Source organism: Ambystoma mexicanum, chromosome 11, assembly GCF_040938575.1.
Source record: "Ambystoma mexicanum isolate Mex_15411 chromosome 11, UKY_AmexF1_1, whole genome shotgun sequence".
In the NCBI taxonomy this organism is placed as follows: Eukaryota; Metazoa; Chordata; class Amphibia; order Caudata; family Ambystomatidae; genus Ambystoma; species Ambystoma mexicanum.
The window spans coordinates 200,531,161-200,553,567 of NC_090934.1; the positions used below are offsets into that span (position 1 = coordinate 200,531,161).

At 52.1% G+C, this 22,407-nt stretch overlaps 1 protein-coding gene across 2 annotated transcripts in view; it reads left to right on the top strand.

Annotated features, from left to right (window-relative positions):
* The window catches only part of LOC138503240 (uromodulin-like), a 61,984-nt gene that overhangs the window by 29,168 nt on the left and 10,409 nt on the right, over positions 1-22,407 (top strand). For both annotated transcript variants that reach the window (XM_069622829.1, XM_069622830.1), the window contains exons 2-6: positions 7,279-7,354; positions 10,764-10,859; positions 11,903-12,114; positions 12,918-13,078; positions 21,121-21,369. In XM_069622829.1, the coding sequence (XP_069478930.1) occupies positions 7,306-7,354; positions 10,764-10,859; positions 11,903-12,114; positions 12,918-13,078; positions 21,121-21,369 (767 nt within the window). In that variant the 5' untranslated portion in view covers positions 7,279-7,305. The remainder of the gene's footprint in view (positions 1-7,278; positions 7,355-10,763; positions 10,860-11,902; positions 12,115-12,917; positions 13,079-21,120; positions 21,370-22,407) is intronic.

The window sequence follows — 22,407 nt, forward strand, 5'->3', positions numbered from 1 at the left end:
TGAGGTGAAGTGTGTGCATGTGATGGGCATGAGGCATGATGCATGTGAGTTACATATCATTGAATGTTTCAAGAGTCCATTGGACATGCATGGAAATGTCCATGGCATGCACCATGCCTGTTACTGTGTGTGTTTTGCCTGGACTGACCCATGTGTTGTGGAGGGACATGATGGAAGTGTACTTTGACAGTGGTGCTCATCTGCTATTGCTTCCTGTCTAGGGGACCATTGTACAGTGCCCTGATGCTTGTGTTCTTTGTCTCCCTCTACGCAGCGGCTAGTGAAGAAGAGGGCGGAGACGGCGCTGTGGAGCAAGGCGGCGGGGATGCCCCCACGGCTGCAGCGGAAGGGGTGGGTGAGCCCCCACAGGGGCCTGCTACGGTGGGAGACGGTGAGGAGCCATCCAGGTTGGTGGTTTGCACAGAGGAGGAGGAGGCCGCCACTGGGGCACACATGGGGCCTGGTGGGGGCATCCCTGCTGGTGCAAGTGGTGCAGTCCAGGGCCAGGGGCAGGAGGCAGCACAGGTCACCGTGGAGGGGCCTGTGCATGTCGCTGTCCCTGACCCTGTGAGTGCACCACCATGCACCAGCAGGGATGCCCCGTCCCAGGCCTGTCCGCAGGTAGAGGGGATGTCCATGTCACCTGACTCCCCTCCACCTGCGGACGTGGGAACCCCTGGCCGTGCGGAGAAGGTCCTGATTGGGGTCGCGATGCGCACGGCTGTGATTCGTGATGCCGTGCGTGCTTCCCGGGAGGATCACGCACGTCATCACGAAGTGCACCGTGCCGACGTGGCCCAATTGGGATCGGCCATGTTCGGGGGTTTCCTGCATGTGTTGGCCAATGTGGCGGCCCTCTCCTCCTCTGTGCAGGCTATCCACCAGTCGTTCTCCTTGCCGTCTTCCAGCCCAGATGCCACCAGGGCCCCCTGTGGACCTGCCCCGACCAATGCAGCCAGCTCGGTGGGGATCCCATCCCTGCCACAGTCGGGAGTCAGAGATCCAGCAGGGGTGGACACCAGAGCAACTGGACCCCAGCAGATGGAGGATGTGACGGCATCATCGGGCAGGGCACGTGCACGACGGCGTCGGTGGTTTCCATCAGCCTGGATGCCGTCGTGCTGGCACAGGCAGTTGCGTCGGAGGCAGCAGCAGGCTCAACGTGGGAGGCATCATGGCTCGGGGCCATCAACATCAGGGGTGCAGGCATCGGCCGGAGGGCAGGAGAACCCTGGAATGGGAGTGGCTTCCATGTGGGAGAGGTTGTGCCAGCGGATAGGTGCGGAGCGGCAGCGGGCAGAGGAGGAACGGCTCATGATGGTCAAGGCGGAGGACTCCATGCGGAGGGCGCTGAGGCGGGCTGAGTGCCTCGAGGGTCTTCGCAGGGAGTTTGAGCTGGACACTGCGTTATCCCTGCGGGACCTCGGGGCCAGGGAACATGCCCGCCTCCAAGCCATTGACCAGGAGTTCGATGATGCCCTGGCCCATGACAACAACCAGTGAGCCGTTCGAATAGCCCGCTGCCTTTGTATATAGTTGTATAGTTAGGGTTAGGTTTCCTTTGTTTTTTTGATTTTTTTTTGGTTGCGATTGGACAATGCACCACTTTTTTGTATATAGTTCACTTTTTAGTTAGTAGTCAGTTAGGTTTAATTTGGTAGGGCTCATGGACCCAGGATGATCTTCTTAATTGGCTTATTTTAATTTTTCAGAATTTTTTCTTGGACATTCATCTTGTTTTGTTTGATTTGCTTTGTGTTTTTTCTTATTTGCTGTTCAATACATATTATTTTTTTAATATTCAATGTGTCGTATCATCTCATTGCTTTCAGGCATGTCATGTTGGGTGTTTTGTCATTCACTTGCAGCCATTGTGTGTGACAGACATGTGTTAAATTGCATTATTTACATTGGGGGTGTAACATGTAATTGCCTTTGATATGTGGGTGGGTGTGATAGTTGGTTGGGCCTTTTGGCAGGGGAGGATGGGCATTACGGACATGATTGGGGAATGTTGGGACCCAGGTGCAGGGGGGCATGGATTGGACATGGGTGGGGGCCTGCTGGCAGGTGCCCCACAGTGCTGGGGGGTGGGGGTGGTGGGAGACATGAGTTGGACATGGGTGGGGGCCTGCTGGCAGGTGCCCCACAGTGCTGGGGTGTGGGGGTGGTGGGAGACATGAGTGGGGGCCTGGTGGAGGGTGACCCTGGTGGCTGGGGGGTGGGGGTGGTGGGAGACATGAGTGGGGGCCTGGTGGAGGGTGACCCTGCACTGCTGGGGGGTGGGGGTGGTGGGAGACATGAGTGGGGGTCTGGTGGAGGGTGACCCTGGTGGCTGTGGGGTGGGGGTGGTGGGAGACATGAGTTGGACATGGGTGGGGGCCTGCTGGCAGGTGCCCCACAGTGCTGGGGTGTGGGGGTGGTGGGATACATGAGTTGGACATGGGTGGGGGCCTGCTGGCAGGTGCCCCACAGTGCTGGGGGGTGGGGGTGGTGGGAGACATGAATTGGACATGGGTGGGGGCCTGCTGGCAGGTGCCCCACAGTGCTGGGGGGTGGGGGGTGGGAGACATGAGTTGGACATGGGTGGGGGCCTGCTGGCAGGTGCCCCACAGTGCTGGGGGGTGGGGGGGTGGGGGACATGAGTTGGACATGGGTGGGGGCCTGCTGGCAGGTGCCCCACAGTGCTGGGGGGTGGGGGGGTGGGATACATGAGTTGGACATGGGTGGGGGCCTGCTGGCAGGTGCCCCACAGTGCTGGGGTGTGGGGGTGGTGGGAGACATGAGTGGGGGCCTGGTGGAGGGTGACCCTGGTGGCTGGGGGGTGGGGGTGGTGGGAGACATGAGTGGGGGCCTGGTGGAGGGTGACCCTGCACTGCTGGGGGGTGGGGGTGGTGGGTGACATGAGTGGGGGCCTGGTGGAGGGTGCCCCTGGTGGCTGGGGGGTGGGGGTGGTGGTAGGCATGAGTGGGGGCCTGGTGGAGGGTGACCCTGCACTGCTGGGGGGTGGGGGTGGTGGGTGACATGAGTGGGGGCCTGGTGGAGGGTGACCCTGCACTGCTGGGGTGTGGGGGTGGTGGGTGACATGAGTGGGGGCCTGGTGGAGGGTGACCCTGCACTGCTGGGGTGTGGGGGTGGTGGGTGACATGAGTGGGGGCCTGGTGGAGGGTGACCCTGCACTGCTGGGGTGTGGGGGTGGTGGGTGACATGAGTGGGGGCCTGGTGGAGGGTGACCCTGGTGGCTGGGGGGTGGGGGTGGTGGGAGACATGAGTGGGGGCCTGGTGGAGGGTGACCCTGGTGGCTGGGGGGTGGGGGTGGTGGGAGACATGAGTTGGACATGGGTGGGGGCCTGCTGGCAGGTGCCCCACAGTGCTGGGGTGTGGGGGTGGTGGGATACATGAGTTGGACATGGGTGGGGGCCTGCTGGCAGGTGCCCCACAGTGCTGGGGGGTGGGGGTGGTGGGAGACATGAGTTGGACATGGGTGGGGGCCTGCTGGCAGGTGCCCCACAGTGCTGGGGGGTGGGGGGGTGGGGGACATGAGTTGGACATGGGTGGGGGCCTGCTGGCAGGTGCCCCACAGTGCTGGGGGGTGGGGGTGCAAGGGGACATGAGTTGGTGTTCATTAGTTCAAGGAGACATGTGCCTTTGCTGGGGGGCATGCCCATGGTGGGTGGGCTGCCTGCGGGACATGACCAGGGATGCAGGGTAGTCCCCTGTGGTGTGGGCTGCCTGCAGGGGCCGTGGAGGGTGTACAGGGTACACCTGGGAGGACCCACACTGTCAAATCACATGTGGAACTTCACGCGCACCCCTGAAATACACGCGCCCAGGCTGTTCGCGTGTGGAACTTCCCGCGCACCCCTGAAATACACGCGCCCAGGCTATTCGCGTGTGGAACTTCCCGCGCACCCCTGAAATACACGCGCCCAGGCTATTCGCGTGTGGAACTTCCCGCGCACCCCTGGAATACACGCGGCCAGGCTGTTCGCGTGTGGAACTTCCCGCGCACCCCTGAAATACACGCGCCCAGGCTGTTCGCGTGTGGAACTTCCCCCGCACCCCTGAAATACACGGGCCCAGGCTGTTCGCGTGTGGAACTTCCCGCGCACCCCTGAAATACACGCGCCCAGGCTGTTCGCGTGTGGAACTTCCCCCGCACCCCTGAAATACACGCGCCTAGGCTATTCGCGTGTGGAACTTCCCGCGCACCCCTGAAATACACGCATCCAGGCTGTTCGCGTGTGGAACTTCACGCGAACCCCTGATATACACGTAGCCCGCTCCCCCAGACCCGATCGCGTGTGAAACTTCACGCGAACCCCTGTGATGCACGTACCCTGCTGAAATCGCATGTTAGACTTCCCGCGCACCCCGGTATACACGCACACGTATTTTTTGTCAGCGGGTGTCCGTGTTTGTGGGTACCCCTTTGCACGTCTTTTTTCCTGGAGGGCCACAGTATGGGACATTCATCATGGCAGTATATAGGTGCGATTTGTTGGCGCACCTTTTGGCGCACATTTCTTACAGCCGCAGAGACGCTACCGCCTGCTTTCTTGTGGCGGTCGTGTTTGTGCCTGGCGCACGCTGTTAGATGGCCTGTGCGCCAACGTGCGCCGCGCACTTTTTATCGCACATCCGCTGGTTTTCTCGCGCACGGCCTTCCATGAATCAACGTGCGCTGCTTTTCGTGCGATTTTCGCAATTGCACTGCGATTTTCGCTATTCCACTGCGATTCGCACGTTTTTGCCCACTTGCGCCGCGCTAATTATTCCATGAATCGGCCGTTTCTAACATTACAACATGTTGTTATATGCCTGTACCTGCGCGGTAAGTGAGGTACTAGTAAGGTTGGTGGAGCATGCAGGAACAGCCCACCAATGAGACAGGCGGCAGTGGCACATAGTGAGCTTGGACATACATATGGTGCATTTTTCACCCCTTGCGTGAGCTCTCATTATGGTTACATTTGTCTTCCTTTGCACTCTAGCAGCATTAGTTCATTTATGGTGCGGGACCGTGGGGTGCAGTCTTCTTGATGAAACACGTAACACAAAAAGCCCCCCGGGACACCTTTTACTATTTGCGCATAGCTATGGGGATGTGGGTACTTCATCCCGAATGTCATGTACACACACATTCGGCCATCTGTATGGAATTTACCGGTTTTTAGTCAGAAGGGCCGTGGAGAGAAAAGTTTCAACACAGGTGGTTTACTCATTAGTATTTGGGGACTCTGCTTTTGTCAGGGGGCCATTTTACAGTTCTTTCCCACCCCGGCCCTGCTGACCGGGTCATACTATGAACAGCGATACACTGCGGAAGGTGAAATGTTACAGTGTTGGTATCTGACACTAGCTCATGTCTGTCTGTTCGTGGGAACGGGCTCGCAGCGCATCTGCCAGAGAACTGCGGCCACAGGGAGAAGTGACACTCTCCAAGGGTGGGGGCCGCGCTGCGGTGCACAGGGCTCAAGCCATTTTTATTTAGACAAAATGGTTTCCAGGGCCTAGCTAAATTGAGCAGGTTTGGTCAATGTCTTCAGCCAGTGCCCCACCCACCACCTGGGCCCTGGTGGCAGGAAGGACAACTGATGAGCCATGATCCTCACCGGGGGAGAAGAGGCAGGGGAGGGGGCTCTCCTGGACCAGTCCTCCCATACACCGGCTATAACTTTATATAACATAATGTATATGTTATTCTAGATTTTGATAAAGTTCTTTGCTCGGTGAGATAAGACACGTAACTTTATAATTATAACTACAGTATATACTGAAAGCATTTATTAAACATGCACATGCAAACGTTTCAGAAAGTGTCAGGTTACAATGTTGGTGCAATTGAAAACTATTACATTTTTGTAACAGATGCTTTAGCAAAAAGCACAGCCCGCCCTCCTCCTCGAGAGATCTCTTTTACCCTCTGGTCGCAGAGCTGACAGCAATGCCTGGGGTGGCTCTAGCAGATGTCCAGACAACTCAGCCCTCACCCAAATAGAGAGACAGTGGCATAGAGAGAAAGACAGAGATAGAGTGCAGAGAGAGACAGACAGAGCTGAAAAAAGAGGGAATATTAGCACAATAAAATGATTTCCTATTTTTTTATATTTGCCTTTGCAACAAAAAAAACAGTCCGTGTCGCTACAAGAACTCCACTCTTATTTCTCTGGATGTGTAGCTGGCAGCAAAGGCTGAGGAGGGAGAGGGGGAGAGAGAGAGAGAGAGAGAGAGAGAGAGAAAGAGAGAGAGAGAGAGAGAGAGAGAGAAAATCTGCGGCAAATCTGTGGCAAAATTGCCGATTTTTAGCGCGATTACCGCCGGAGGGAAATCCGCCGGCGGTAATAGCGCAAATTTTCCCCATTGGGCCCAATGGGGAATGAGGAATTCCCGAATGGGCCCAATGGGGAATTGGCAATAACCCTTCCGCCAAACCCGTGATCCGGCACTAATAGGGGGGTTGCCGGTAGGGCTATTAGCGCCGCGTTTATTGGGCGTTACTGCCCAACTCGTGATGAGGCCCAGTGTGCAGTACTATCGCCAGAGGGTGTTGGAGAGATGAGCTGTGCTTAGAGTTGTTGGATGCACTCTTCCCGCAAGGATCAGCAGGTTATGTTTGTATAGAATAGTCTCATAAAAGGGACTCTAAGTAACCCATTATCACCATAAAAGACAGAGGTGGGGGCAGGCTTTGCTGATATCTGGAGCTCCCAAGAGTCAGGAGTTTCTAACATGAGTCCACTTTTGTCCCAGCAGTCCCTTCTTTGCTATTTTTATCCGTTTTAACAATTCTCAGAGGCATATCATGAAATCTGGGAAATTCCGTATTTCTGTGTTATTGTGAAATGTACAGACCATTACCAAATGGGTGTAAATGCCACCCGCCATGCCCATGCATGACCGACGCCAGTTACATGGATTCATATGGAAACCCCACTATTGCGTAAAGTTGCAAAAAATATGCGGATTCCACAGGAATCCACAGCATCTTCACCTGCATCCAAATTACACGCGGGTGGAGGTGCTGAAGTGTGTGAGGCACAGCAATTGGGGAGAGCATATTAATTTCGATCTGTGCCACCGCTCCGCCTGGCAAATCATTACAAAGAAGCACAGTTCAGGAAAAACATGCCAACATATTTTTATGCATGATGTTTACATGCTGTGGGGTTGGGACACTACCATTCTAAGGAGCCCCCAGACTCCCCACTGTGTCTTAGTCTTGACTCCTGGCGTCATTGGCTGCAAAGAATCTAAGCTTGAAGGTGTCTCTTCTAGGTTCTCCATCAAACAGAAAATTGAAAGATGACTCCCCTGCTGGGACTGGCTATCGTTCTCTGCATATTGAGCTCAGGTGAGCTGCCGAGCGCTCTGATTGGCTATTGCTTCCATCCCCCCCCACCCCCCTGTGTCAGATGGTACAGGCGGCATAAACGCTCTCCGTACTGTTGAAGAATTGCTCTGGCTGGGGTAGATGAGCGGAGCGCGCTTCATCCTGCTACTCAGACCATCCTCTTTCTGTTGTGGTTTTCTATTTCAAATATTGATGCTTTGGAGTGAAGGGAGATGAAGGGAGTGAAAGGAAGTGATGGGAGTGAAGGGAGGCGATGGGAGTGATGGGAGTGAAAGGGAGGTAAGGAAAGTGAAGGGAGGTGATGGGAGTGAATGGAGGTGATTAGAGTGAAGGAAGGTGATGGGGGTGAATGAAGGTGATGGGAGTGAAGGGAGGTAATGTGAGTGAAGGGAGGTGAAAGGAGTGAAAGGAGGTGATGGGAGTGATGGGAGTGAAAGGGAGTGAAAGGATGTGATGGGAGTGGAGGGAAGTGATGGGAGTGGAGGGAGGTGATGGGTATCAAGGGAGGTGATGGGCGTGAAGGGAGGTGATGGGAGTGAAGGGAGGTGATAGGAGTGAAGGGAAGTGATGGGAGTGAAGGGAAATGATGGGAGTGAAGGGAAGTGATGGGAGTGAAGGGAGGTGATGGGAGTGAAGGGAGGCGATGGGAGTGAAAGGGTGTGATGGGAGTGAAGGGAGACGATGGGAGTGATGGGAGTGAAAGGGAGGTAAGGAAAGTGAAGGGAGGTGATGGGAGTGAATGGAGGTGATGGGAGTGAAGGAAGGTGATGGGAGTGAAGGAAGGTGATGGGAGTGAAGGGAGGTAATGTGAGTGAAGGGAGATGATGGGAGTGAAAGGAGGTGATGGGAGTGATGGGAGTGAAAGGGAGTGAAGGGATGGGATGGGAGTGGAGGGAAGTGATGGGAGTGGAGGGAGGTGATGGGTATCAAGGGAGGTGATGGGAGTGAAGGGAGGTGATGGGAGTGAAGGGAGGTGATAGGAGTGAAGGGAAGTGATGGGAGTGACGGGCGGTGATGGGAGTGAAGGGAGGTGGTGGGAGTGAAAGGAGACAATGGGAGTGATGGAGTGAAGGGAAGTGATGGGAGTGAAGGGAGGTGATGGGAGTGAAGGGAGGTGTTGGGAGTGAAGGGAGGCGATGGGAGTGATGGGAGTGAAAGGTAGGTAATGGGAGTGATGGGAGGTGATGGGAGTGAAGGGAGGTGATGGGAGTGAAGGAAGGTGATGGGAGTGAAGGAAGGTAATGTGAGTGAAGGGAGGTGATGGGAGTGAAAGGAGGTGATGGGAGTGAATGGGTGTGATGGGAGTGAAGGGACGTGATGGGAGTGCAGGGAAGTGATGGGAGTGGAGGGAGGTGATGAGTATCAAGGGAGGTGATGGGAGTGAAGGGAGGTGATGGGAGTGAAGGGAGGTGATGGGAGTAAAGGGAGGCGATGGAAGTGAAGGGAGGCGATGGGAGTGAAGGGAGGTGATGGGAGTGAAGGAAGGTGATGGGAGTGAAGGGAGGTGATGGGAGTGGATGGAGGTGATGGGAGTGAAGGGATGTGATGGGAGTGGAGGAAGGTGATGGGAGTGAAGGGAGGTGATGGGAGTGAAGGGAGGTGATGGTAGTAAAGGAAGGTGATGGAAGTTAAGGGAGGCGATGGGAGTGAAGGGAGGTGATGGGAGTGAAGGAAGGTGATGGGAGTGCAGGGAAGTGATCTGAGTGGAGGGAGGTGATGGGTATCAAGGGAGGTGATGGGAGTGAAGGGAGGTGATGGGAGTGAAGGGAGGTGATGGGAGTAAAGGGAGGCGATGGGCGTGAAGGGAGGTGATGGGAGTGAAGGGAGGTGATAGGAGTGAAGGGAAGTGATGGGAGTGAAGGGAAATGATGGGAGTGAAGGGAAGTGATGGGAGTGAAGGGAGGTGATGGGAGTGAAGGGAGGCGATGGGAGTGAAAGGGTGTGATGGGAGTGAAGGGGGACGATGGGAGTGATGGGAGTGAAAGGGAGGTAAGGAAAGTGAAGGGAGGTGATGGGAGTGAATGGAGGTGATGGGAGTGAAGGAAGGTGATGGGAGTGAAGGAAGGTGATGGGAGTGAAGGGAGGTAATGTGAGTGAAGGGAGATGATGGGAGTGAAAGGAGGTGATGGGAGTGATGGGAGTGAAAGGGAGTGAAGGGATGTGATGGGAGTGGAGGGAAGTGATGGGAGTGGAGGGAGGTGATGGGTATCAAGGGAGGTGATGGGAGTGAAGGGAGGTGATGGGAGTGAAGGGAGGTGATAGGAGTGAAGGGAAGTGATGGGAGTGACGGGCGGTGATGGGAGTGAAGGGAGGTGGTGGGAGTGAAAGGAGACGATGGGAGTGAAGGGGAGTGATGGAGTGAAGGGAAGTGATGGGAGTGAAGGGAGGTGATGGGAGTGAAGGGAGGTGTTGGGAGTGAAGGGAGGCGATGGGAGTGATGGGAGTGAAAGGTAGGTAATGGGAGTGATGGGAGGTGATGGGAGTGAAGGGAGGTGATGGGAGTGAAGGAAGGTGATGGGAGTGAAGGAAGGTAATGTGAGTGAAGGGAGGTGATGGGAGTGAAAGGAGGTGATGGGAGTGAATGGGTGTGATGGGAGTGAAGGGACGTGATGGGAGTGCAGGGAAGTGATGGGAGTGGAGGGAGGTGATGAGTATCAAGGGAGGTGATGGGAGTGAAGGGAGGTGATGGGAGCGAAGGGAGGTGATGGGAGTAAAGGGAGGCGATGGAAGTGAAGGGAGGCGATGGGAGTGAAGGGAGGTGATGGGAGTGAAGGAAGGTGATGGGAGTGAAGGGAGGTGATGGGAGTGGATGGAGGTGATGGGAGTGAAGGGATGTGATGGGAGTGGAGGAAGGTGATGGGAGTGAAGGGAGGTGATGGGAGTGAAGGGAGGTGATGGTAGTAAAGGAAGGTGATGGAAGTTAAGGGAGGCGATGGGAGTGAAGGGAGGTGATGGGAGTGAAGGGAGGTGATGGGAGTGCAGGGAAGTGATCTGAGTGGAGGGAGGTGATGGGTATCAAGGGAGGTGATGGGAGTGAAGGGAGGTGATGGGAGTGAAGGGAGGTGATGGGAGTAAAGGGAGGCGATGGAAGTGAAGGGAGGCGATGGGAGTGAAGGGAGGTGATGGGAGTGAAGGAAGGTGATGGGAGTGAAGGGAGGTGATGGGAGTGGATGGAGGTGATGGGAGTGAAGGGATGTGATGGGAGTGGAGGAAGGTGATGGGAGTGAAGGGAGGTGATGGGAGTGAAGGGAGGTGATGGTAGTAAAGGAAGGTGATGGAAGTTAAGGGAGGTGATGGGAGTGAAGGGAGGTGATGGGAGTGAAGGGAGGTGATGAGAATGAAGGGAGGTGATGGGAGTGAAGGGCCTGGATCACTGTACTGACTTGTTCTCCCTCTCTTTCTCTCACAGCGGCGTCTACACACGCCCCACCGTGTGCAGCAGATGAGGTTTTGAATGCCACCTCGAACACATGCAGCTGCAACCTGACCCTGTACACTTCTGAAGGTAACGCACCCTGCCACCCCACACCCCCACACGGTTTCAGGGCACACAGGCTCCTCTCTGGAAACCTTTGGGCTGCAAAGTATACTCCTCTGTCACTTCTGGAGACATGACCTGGAAGCAATGTTTTTCCTTGATCTTTGCTCTGTCACTTCCCAACCTATCTCTTCTTGAAGCAATGCTTCACATCGATCTTTGTCTTGGTCACGTGTGAGGACACACCTGGAAGTAATTTTTGACTTTGACCTTTACCTAGGCCACTTTCAGGAGTAGGGCCAAAAAGCAGAACATCCGATTCACAGTCAGTTCTGATAATAATGCCAAGAAGTAATGCTTAGCGCTGTATTATACTCCCGTAACTTCCAGGGGCAACGTCTAGAAGTGTAATGTGACTATGAACTAGACCTGCATCACCTGCAGGAACAGGACCTGGAAGCAATGTGAACTGGATCTTTGCTACATCACCTGACCTTGAACCTTGCTTCGTTTCCTTCTGGAGCATGCTCCGAGGCACTGTTTGACCTTACCCATTGCCTATATTTATTGCAGGAGTATTTCTGGAAGGAAGGTTTGACCGTGATCTTCTCCGACGTCATACAGGGGAAGGAATAAGGAGTGTAGTTGTGCAATGTAACAGGTGGATGTGCTCGTAAAAATCCTTTTCTACTAATGCTACAATGTGATTGGACGCCGTCCGAATATGTTGGTTTGCCAACAACTGCAGAATGAAATCCCACTGCACACTAGATTTGGCACAAAACAATAAGTGGCAGCAGCAGGTGGAAGACTCGGTAGCGAGTATTCCAAGTATCTACTTCCGGGTTAATGGTATTTCTTACCACGACATCCAAATGGGCTCAAACAGTGCACATGATTTCCCGAGTCCAGCCTTGATGTCAAGATGATGGGAGAGTGAACAATAATCCGAGATTCTTTGATGGTTTTTCTTTCTTTCGTTCTCTGCTTTTTCCTGTATTTCCCAGACTCGAGCTGCTCTCTCATTATTTGTATCGATTTTCTGAATGTCTGCTCTTGTCCCACTACAGCTACACCTCCAACCCCTATCGTGGAGTGCCTCTCTGGCCAGATGAAGATTTCTGAGGGAAAATGCCAGCTGGAGAGGAGTGGGTTCAACTCGGACAACCTGCACCTGAGGGACCCCACCTGCATGGGGATCGACGTGATTGATGTCAATGCCAATGCTACGGTCGTCGTCGCCACCAATACCACCTCCACCCTCTGTGGGAACACCCTGACGGTGAGGGTTGGCACTGGATCCCTAATCCACACACAGCAGGTTCTCTGCAAGGGAGCTTGGGTGGGTGGTGATTTCTAGGCAGACCAACATGGATGCCCAGGCTCGCACTGAAGGCGGCACTGCACCTCTACCTCTTCTCTGAGATATTGCAGGTCAGGGATAGGGTGCTTTCAGTACTCTAGTTTTCAGTGCAGCGGTGGTGCATGGCTAGGCAGACCCAAATGAATGCCCAGGCTTGCACTGAAGGCTCCACTGCACCTCTACCTCTTCTCTGAGACATCCCAGGTCAGGGATAAGGTGCTTTCAGTACGTATTGTTGTTGTATTGTTCTTGATGTATTTTTAAAATGCTTGTTATTTAAACTGGGAGTTTTAAATAAGATTAAACTAAACATAATGTGTTCAGGACAAGACCCCATGCATTCGATAGCCCCTCCTCCCTTCGCCACCCTTCCATGATAAGTGACCATTCCTTTACTGTGTGATTGATTCGATATTTTTTTTTTCGATATTTTTCTTTTCGGTCTTTTTGTATTCGATATTTTGTTTTCGAGATTTTGACTGACTACCCATGCTCCCATCACAGGGACATCACTCTTCGCCATGACGACCATTGAGCATCCTCTGTACCCAGTCCCCTCTTGCATTTGCCTGACACAATGTGCTTCCATCAACCTCTCCAAGGCTGAAGGCATCCAAGCCCCGCCTCCGTAGCACCCATTGGACAAAGTGTTGAAGAGTGACATTGTGCACTTTGTCTGGGACGCTCCATATTCACTCTGGCTCTCTCTTGCTCCCTTCCAGGTGAATGGCACGCATGCGACCTACAGCAATCAGCTCCTCATACCAGCGACGGTTTCTCAAAGTGGACTCGTATCCAAGCAAAACTTCACCTACAACATTTCCTGCTCCTACCCTCTCAATATGTCAGTCACCCTACTAACGACACTGATACCAATCCTGGAGTGAGTAGCTCTCTGGGCAGACACTGAGTGAGTGGTTCTCCGAGTTCATTAATGGGGATCACCTTTGTCTCTACAATTACCCTGGGTTCAGCTGCAGGACCTGCCTCGGTGTTATATCTGGGCTCAGTGATAGTCCCAGGAACAGTAATATCCCTGATCTCAGGGGTATCCTTTGGCACAGCTATTACCCTGGGTTCAGCTGCAGGACCTGCCTCGGTGTTAGATCTGGGCTCAGTGATAGTCCCAGCCACAGTGGTATCCCTGAGCTCAGGGGTATCCGTTGGCTTAGCGATTACCCTGGGTTCAGCAGCAGGACCTGCCTCTGTGGTAGACCTCGGCTCAGTGGTAGACCTGGGCTCAGTGATAGCCCCAGCCACAGTGGTATCCCTGAGCTCAGGGGTATCCTCTCGCTCAACCATTACCCAGGGTTCAGAAGCAGGACCTGCCTCAGTGATAGACCTAGGCTCAGTGATATCTCCAGGCACAGTAGCATCCCTGAGCTCGGGGGTATCGTTTGGCTCAGCGATTACCCTGGGTTCAGCAGCTGGACCTGTCTTGGTGGTGGACCTGGGTTAGTGATAGCCCCGGGAACAGTGGTATCCATGAGCTCGGGGATATGCTTTGGCTCAGCGATTGCTATGGACTAGGGGTTGCTTTCATCTCCTCAAGAGAAGGCCTAAGGGTTAAGGGTTTTAGAAGGTGAAATACTTATAAAAAATGTGATTCCTCATGAATGCATGTTGTAGTGGACAATGCAGACACCAACTCAGCCTCATCTGCTTTGCCCCTAAAGGGTCAGAAATAGGGCTTACTGTGCTGTCTGCCAGTTATTACCTCATGACACATCTGTAAATGTGGTTTTCTGTGCAGTATCCCACCTGACTACCCCCCACCTGTCAATCCATCACTCATCAGCGCCACATCAGTAGGATGGCACTGAAAACCCGGACAATTATAGGAAGTGGGGATCTCTCACTCTGCCAAAGGGGCTGCAGAGCCACTCATGGGGAGGTATTCACATGCTAGGACTGTTCTAGGGTGCCATGAATTGGGTGGAGGGTGAACTAGGGGGTGACAGTGTGATATAATGAGAGCAAGAAGAAAGAGATCACAGGGAGCTCAAACAGACAGTCTGGCTAGGTTCTGACACTTAACGCCGGTGGTGCCATTCCATTTTGGGGGGCGTTTGGGCAGGTGAGCACACCCGTACAGTACAGTGGTTCCTCCTTTCATCGACCATCTAAACCTCTGCCACTCTTCCTTGTGAAGTGGGGAGACTGGGAATGCTGGCGGCAGCCTTTTGGCCTGTGGTATTAAACCACTGTCAAGTCACCTAATACGGTGCAACAGACTTGCAGGCCACAGGGAATCAAGAACCAGGAGGAATGCAGGGGGCGCTTTGGCTGCTGGGGTCAGGAGGAACCTGTCTGGGTTGTGGTTGGTGTGTTAGGTTAGCCTACCTACCCAAAACCTTATTCCCTCTTATCCATCTACGGCCTCATTCTCATTCATCCTTACACTTTAATTATCTTTGCTGCCCCTAACCCTGCACCATTTTTTCCAAGAATCCATGCAAGAAACTTTAATGACAATGTAATGTAATGTAAAAACAATTTATATAGAGCCAGGACCATGGGCAAAAGGGCATCTGGCAAGTGCAAAACAGAACCTTTGAGTAGTAGTGGTCGAGACTTAGTGAAGAAGAGCAGTTCCCTCTGGGATAATTCATAGGGAACCTCTGGGTGTGTCACCTCCTTCCCGCTTGTTTGGCTTTGAAAATGGCTTGTCCTCTATAAATTAGCCTTCTCAACACTGGGGGAAAATCAAAGTAAGCAAAAGTTTAAATTCACCTCCAAAACGTTATCGACCTATCCAGTAACCCGTTTACAATAATAAGAATAAGTGAACAGGCGGATGTAGCAGAGGGGCGCTAGGGCTGAGAAGTGGCTGAGAAGGCTGTATCTCCTAAAATAGGCCAAAGCACACCACCACTAAGCCATTATCCCCCAAAGAAGCCCCTCCCCTTCTAAGAGCGTGCCCAGCAGCCCAGGCAATCTGGAAGGCCGCGTGCAGCAGGTGATGGATACCATCCTGGTTAGCTCTAGATGGAGGAAGGGATCCGATAAGGAGATCCAGAGTACCACAGATTCCAGTGGACTGGAGTGGGTTGAAATAAAGGTCATTCTATGTCAAGACCGGAGGCGAGCCTTATGCTCCATCTTCACATGTGTTCCTGTCTCCAGGAGGTTCAACAAAACAAACCACATTTTTTTTTACATTTCTTGAAAACCGACAATTCCCTTAGTTCCACTCTTTTCTGTAGTCCATCATGCATTGTGCACGTATTTATAGTCCTTCCTGTTCCTGTCATCTCCCTCTTCTTCTTTATTGCTCTGCAAGCAGGTAAGTAAACTTTTCCTTAGCACCTAACGCAGTACCTATTAAATGTGTTTATGGTTGTCATAGAGCGCACGCAGAGCATATTTAAAGCCGTAAAGTGCGCGCGCCTTATTGTCAGTAATAGTATAACTTTCTGATGCGTTTTAGAGATACAGACTTTGGCGGCCCGTGCCACACTCACAGCATGCTTGGGGTTCCAACAAACTCTGCATAGAGCTAGGAAGCTCCAGCCCCTCCATAGGAAAGGCAAAGCAACTGCCCCCACCCTCAGGGGGGGCGGGGCAGCAACGCCCGAAACAATCCGAAAGTGCATCAATAGCACGAATCAGGGCAAGGGAGCAGTAGCCCCCAACCTCAGAAAGGAGGAGCTTCCCTCTACGGAAATCAAGACGGAATTCCACAGAACGTAATATTCCAACCGGCAGAACCGAATAACACACGCTGTTAAGCGCAAGTGATTGAATAGCAAAGCTGCACACGCCGTAGCACTCTATTTAATATCCCTTAGGTGGGGAGAGCTTGCATAAATAAACACGAGCATTCACTACCAGCAGGCAGACCGCTACCCGGATTAGCAGCAAGACTTGTGCTGCAGGATACAGAAAGCTCAGAGCAAGTGCTGAAGCTTGCACAGCAGGAAAAAACTGGTGCAGCCAAGCTGAGAACACAGTGAGAGAGTGGACGTGCCACAACACCTGAAGACAGGTACACAAGGCACAGACCCAGACCATACTAACATGACAGAATTCGAATGGAGTGGAGGAACAGGCTGCGGACCTGGCCTATAGTTTTCAAGAAGTGCTCGGCAACTCACTGGTAAAGGCAGTGGCACAAGGGGTGAGACCCCTGCAAGAGAGACTGGCGACCATTGAGACTTTCTTAAGCCAGAAGAGCAAGGGCACCAACGATAAGGAAAGCGCGTCCACAAGGGCCACGACAGAGGGCCCTCAGGGGTATAACTAGACCCAGAAGAGGGAGATCTCTTCTGACTCACCGGGCGCAACCAGATGGGGCAGTTGATGAGGCCACAGAGGCTACCGACACCTTCATGAAACTAAGGGATGAATTAAAGTAGAAACAAATCGCGAGTACTGAGCCTCACTTCCCTCTACCCAAGGGATGAAAATATGGGAAATGAGGGGCAGGACTCAGAGGAAGAGCCCACAGAGACCCCACAATCCTCAAAAGAGGAGGCAGACAGAGCCGATGAGCACGAGACACAACCGCCTCCCAAGAAACAGCTAAGGAAGGAGAATAACATAGAGGAAAATGATGAGATGTCAGACATGTTTTAGCAGAGAATATCCAAAACCCGAAATCGTTAGACTGGCTGCCCTCACCACGAGGCACGAAATACATGATACAGAGGCTGCGCAAGGCCCTCAAAAGGGAAGTGAGGCAGCGCATGAGTCTGAATGCCCGAGGCCAGAGCTGCCGTGGTAGGTGGAAGAGGCACCAGAACTAGACCCGAAGATGCTGGCCTTTGTGTCAAAGACCACCAGAGACCCCTGGAAGGGGATAGATATGTTGTGGAGTAGCTGTCAGGAAAAGGTACCTGATATTGCAGGGTGCTTGGCCAACATTTTGGACCTGGCAGAGAGGTCCCGAGACACCGGCAAAGAGGTGGACCCAGACATACTAACTAGCTGGGCACAAAGGGCAATTTGCCATCTAGGCAACACGAACTGCATCATATCTTCAGAGCGCAGGAGCGGCCTCCTCCTAGAGAGTGACCCCCAGCTTGGGGACCTAGCTTCCTACAGAGCGGGGGAGGTAGTGCAGGGACTCCTGTTCTGGGAGACGTTCAGAAAGGAGATGGGGAGATTTGTAGGCTCTTACACTTCCCTAGAGAAGCCTCAAGCATCTATAAAAAAGATATTCCTGGGCAGAGTTTTCTCTGGCACCGGTCGACATCGAGGCCGAGCGACCAGGCAATATCAAGCCACAAGAAGGCCTCAAAATAACAGGGCCCACTACTGGGACAAAAAGCAGCAAGATTGTTTCTTCCCCATGAGAGGGCATGTCCCAAGAGGAAGATAAGAAGGAGATCAGGGAAGAGGAAAAAGCTTCCCCACAGGTGAGACATACATAGTACCCGCCAGTTGTGGGGAGAACACAATGCTTCTGGGAGAACGGGCGCGCACTTTCCAGTGACGCCTGAGTTTTGCAATCAAAGGGTTGCAACTAGAATGTATATGGGTACCCACGCAGGCCCAACCTCCCGACCAATGCCCATGGCGCAGGTAGAGAAAGAGACTTTATATACGGAACTGCAAAGCTTAGCGCAGAAGAGAGCCATAGAGCTGTGCACCACAACCCCAAAATCATAAGCAACATGTTCCTGGTGCACAGGAAAGACAAAGTAAGACCCATAAAAAACCTACAAGAGCTGAACGGCTGGGTAACAAACCACCATTTCAAGATGGAAGGGATTCACCAGCTCTAGGATATCCACAGACAGGTCGACTGGCTCAAGAGGATCGACCTAAAGGACGCTTACCTCACAATACCAGTCCAAAGGAGATACCAACCCTTCCTAGCGTTCGACTGCGACAGACAATTTTGGCAATTCACGACAATGCCATTTTGGCCAGCCTCAGTGCCATTGGACTTCACGAAGTGCATAAAGCTGATAGAGGCAGCAATCAGAGAGAAAGGGATCAGGGTGATTATTTACCTGGACGATATCCTTTTGCTAGCGAACAGCAGAGAGACGCTCCAGTATCAGACAGGCTGGGTGAAGGAGCCTTTAGCATCACTAGGCTTCCTAGTGAATTCAGAGAAGATCCCGACAAGGCTAATAGACTTCCTCGGGTTCATCATAGACACCAAGATGATAGAACTACTGGCGAGGAAAGTAAGAGATATGAAAAGAGAGATAAGAAGCTGCATAGACAAGAGCGTAGTGTCCCTGAGGACAATAGCGAAAGTAGTGGGTCTACTTGCTGCATCAATTCACGTGATATTTCCAGGGCCCCTATATTATCGGGCCCTGCAATTACTAAAGATAAAGCACCTACAACAGGGGCTAAAGTACCACCAAACAGAACCCCTCAATGTAGAATCCAGGACAGAACTGGAAAATACGGATGCCTGGAATGGGAAGGTCATATTCATAGACTGACCCGATCTGATGATACAGTCAGACGCCAGCAGAGCAGGCTGGGGAACCCCCTGCGTGGAACGAGAAACAGGGAGAAAATTGAGCGCAGAAGAGCTCAAGATGCACAAAAACTGGAACTGCTAGCCGTGTCATTCGCAATCAAAGCTTTCACGAAAGGCAAAGTGAGTTCCTGTATTCTGCGGAAGATGGACAATATATCAGCGGTCAGATACATCAATCACTTAGGAGGCATGAAATCCAGATTGCTGGTGGAGCTAGCCAAGGATTGTTGGCACTTCTGCCTCGAATCAGGGACCTTGGTTGTAGCAGAATATTTTCCGGGCTGGCTCAATATAGTAGTGGGCTAGAACTCCAGACACTTCTCAGACTCCAGTGACTGGATGATAGACAAGAGTATTTTTCAACAGATCGAGAAGCTATGGGGACCGGTCCACATGGACCAATTTGTATCCACGTTGAAGGCTCAGAAGAGCAGGTCAGATCCAGCTGGAGGTTAGATCCGACAACGGCAGGAGTAGACGCTTTCCTTCAAGAGAGGATGGGAGCCACGCACTACATTTTCCCACCATTCATGATGATGAACAGAGTGCTAGCGAAAATCCACCGAGAGGAAACGAAGATGATAGTAGTGGCTCCAATATGGAAGTCGCAAGTATGGTTCCCGATGATGATGAAACTGGTGACCGATTACCCAAGAGTACTTCTGCCAGGAGACAACCTACTCACAGACACAGCTGGGTCATATCATCCTCTAAGAGTTTAGAGGGACTCTCCTGCTGATTGGGTGCACGATAGCAGAAGATGCTGTCTGTAACCTCCTGGGTATTTCGTCACAAGCTGCTCACCTCATCACAGAATAATGGGCGCCGTCCACGAGACGGAGCAATGATGCAGCTTGGAGCAGATGGTCTCGATGGTGCAAAGGGAGAAATCTTCATCCCATTTCGGCCCCTGTAGTGGAGGTCTTGAATATTTCTGGCAGAGCTGCTGCAAGGCAGGAAGACGTACAGGATAATAGGAGTGTACAGGTCTGCCATATCAGCAGGACATCTGCCCGTCGAGGGCATGCCCGTAGAAGAGAACGCATCAGTCATTCGTCTCCTTAGAGGAGTACGATTCTGGAGACCACCAGAACAAAGATACAACGTCCTATGTGATGTGACAATAGTTCTGAAACTACTCCCCGGCTGGCCAGTAAACAAATTCCTGTTGTTGAAACAACCATCAGGGAAACTAGCAATGCTTTTATCCCTAGTCTCCTGTAGGAGAGTACTGGACGTCAGAGTGCTGGACGTGAACAAAAAAGGCATCTGGAGCAGAAGGAGGTTCCTGTACATTAGTCAGGAGAACAAAGACCGGTTCCACAACAATAGCTTACCCATACCTGCTAAATAACCCCAAATGGTGTGTAGAAGCCTGCATAAAGGAATACGAGTATTTGAAGACCAATGGCGACAACGCAATTGTTTATAGCGTGCAGGAAGTCTCACAAAGCAGTCGCAATGGTCACCATAGCAAGATGGGTGCGCAAGGTGATGCAATTAGTAGGAGCAGACATGTCTAGATTTGGAGAGCATTCCGTGAGGTGCGCAATGGCTGCAAAGGCACCAGCGCAAGGCGCGAAGTTGCAAGATATTCTGCAAGCAGCCGTCTGGTCCAGCGATACTATGTTTAGAACATTCTATTTCACACCTGTGCAATCAGTAGCAGCGACAGTAATGACAAGCTTTGAACAAGCATAATGCTCACCTCCGGTCTTGACAGAGAATGAAGATTACCCCTGCTAATAGCACAGGGAGTCTTAATTCTATTAAGGACAAGGAGGCGAGCATTACCTTCCTGCCCTAGATACACAGGAGAGTTAATGTCAATGTCTATGATTATGTTTATGATGGATTTTCTCTTGGGATAGGGTTGTGTATCTATGTCCCTAACATGCTCTTTATGTTTTTGGAGGAGATGACCAGAAGAACAACTGAGTCAGGCTAGCGAGAGCATAGGCTGATCGAGCTGCGAAGCCCGTCAGGCCTATGCAGAGACCAAGCAGAGTAGTGCAGATGAGAGAGGAGGCTCTGTATGTGGACAAGGTCACAGTTTTTAGTTCCTTGTTGGAGTGCAGTTAAGAGCATTAAAGAAGAGGGAGATGACGGGAACAGGAAGGACTATGATCACATGCACAGGCATGATGGACTACAGAAAGACTGGAACTAAGGTAATTGTAGTTTTTCAAGAAATGTAAAAAAAAGAAAATGTGTTTTTCCCATCTGGGAAGTTATAACGTTTTGGTTTTGTTGAAACTGCTGGAGACAGCAATACATGTGACGCATAATGCTCGCTTCCTTGTCTTTAATAGAATCAAGACTCCCTGTGCTATTAGCAGGGGTAATCTTCATTGTGCGACGATAATGATGATGCGTTATTTGTATAGCGCGTAACATATGCAATATCAGCCAGCACCACTGAGGCCTGTTGCTTTAGCACATGAGACATGACAGCTAATCGTCTATTTCTATTCCAGCGTCAGCAATATCCAGCTCCCAGGAGGGGTCGGCACAGTATTTGTTATGATGCTCGGCTACACAGATCCTGCCTTCGCAGTCCCTTACACCGGAGCTACCCTGACCTTGAATGTCGAGGACCCCCTCTACATTAGCGTCATTATACCGGACCTTGACGCTGCGTCATTCTCTTTGGCAGTCACGCGCCTCTACGCCACCGGCGTCAACGATCCCAACGCGACACCGCAATATGACATCATCACCGATAGGTAAGTCTCATAACAGGTCCCGCCATATGCCAAAGCAGAAGGCCCTGCTGGCCTCATGTCCAAGTGCCTTTACCTCCATGGGCAGACCACCCACACTTCCGACATACAAAACTGGCCAAAGTACAGCCATTATTGCAGATTGTTTCAAACGTCTGTTTAATAAAGTTTTAAAGACAGGACAGTGCAAGTGTAGCAATACTCATCAATGCACAGCATTTGGTTAAGCAGTCTGTACAATCTGGTATTACACTATGGCTTCCCAAGAGGTATTATGGCTATTATGTTTATAATCACTAGTATTTCCATTATTAGCCGCAGTGTTGTTAGTAATATTAATAATACGAGACAGAAAGAGGACAACATAAAGGAAGGGCAGCCTTTGGGTCATCCAGCAATCGTCCTCTTGCACATTTCACACTGAATTATCAGTGTACCTCTAGTGAGCGCAGTGCTAGCCGTCCTCTCTGATGCTGGCGTCTGCTTACAGCCTCCATTGTTAATATTCCTGCAGTGATCGCTGCCGTGTGTGCCAGGGTTTCCTTCTTGAGGGGCCTTGCAGCCACTACTGCACTGGCAAAGGGGGCTTCTTCTGTCAGGACTCTTGCTGTGGTTCCATCAGTGTGAGCGGAGATCTCATCAGTTTGGGCTCGCTTACTCATGGCTCCCGTGTGAGGAATTGTTTCTTCTGGCGGGACCCCTGCAGTGGGAGTCGAAGTCAGGGCTCCTGCAGGGACTGCTGCAGTGTGAGTGTGAGTTTTTTTCTGATAGGACTCTTGCATTGAGCATTGACCGCTGCAGTGTAATTGTTCATCTTCTCTATCAGAAGTCTTGAATTGGTCTGCTACAGTGTGAGCGATTCTTTATTAGTGTGAGTAGGTGTTTCTTCTGGTGGGGACCCTGCAGTGGAAGTTTAAGTGTGAGTGGAAGTCCGGGCTCCTATAGTGACTGCTGTAGCGTGAGTGGATGCTTCTTCCAGTAGGTCTCCTGCAGTGACCGCTGCAGTGTGAGTGGTCATCTCCTCTATCAGAAGTCTTAAAT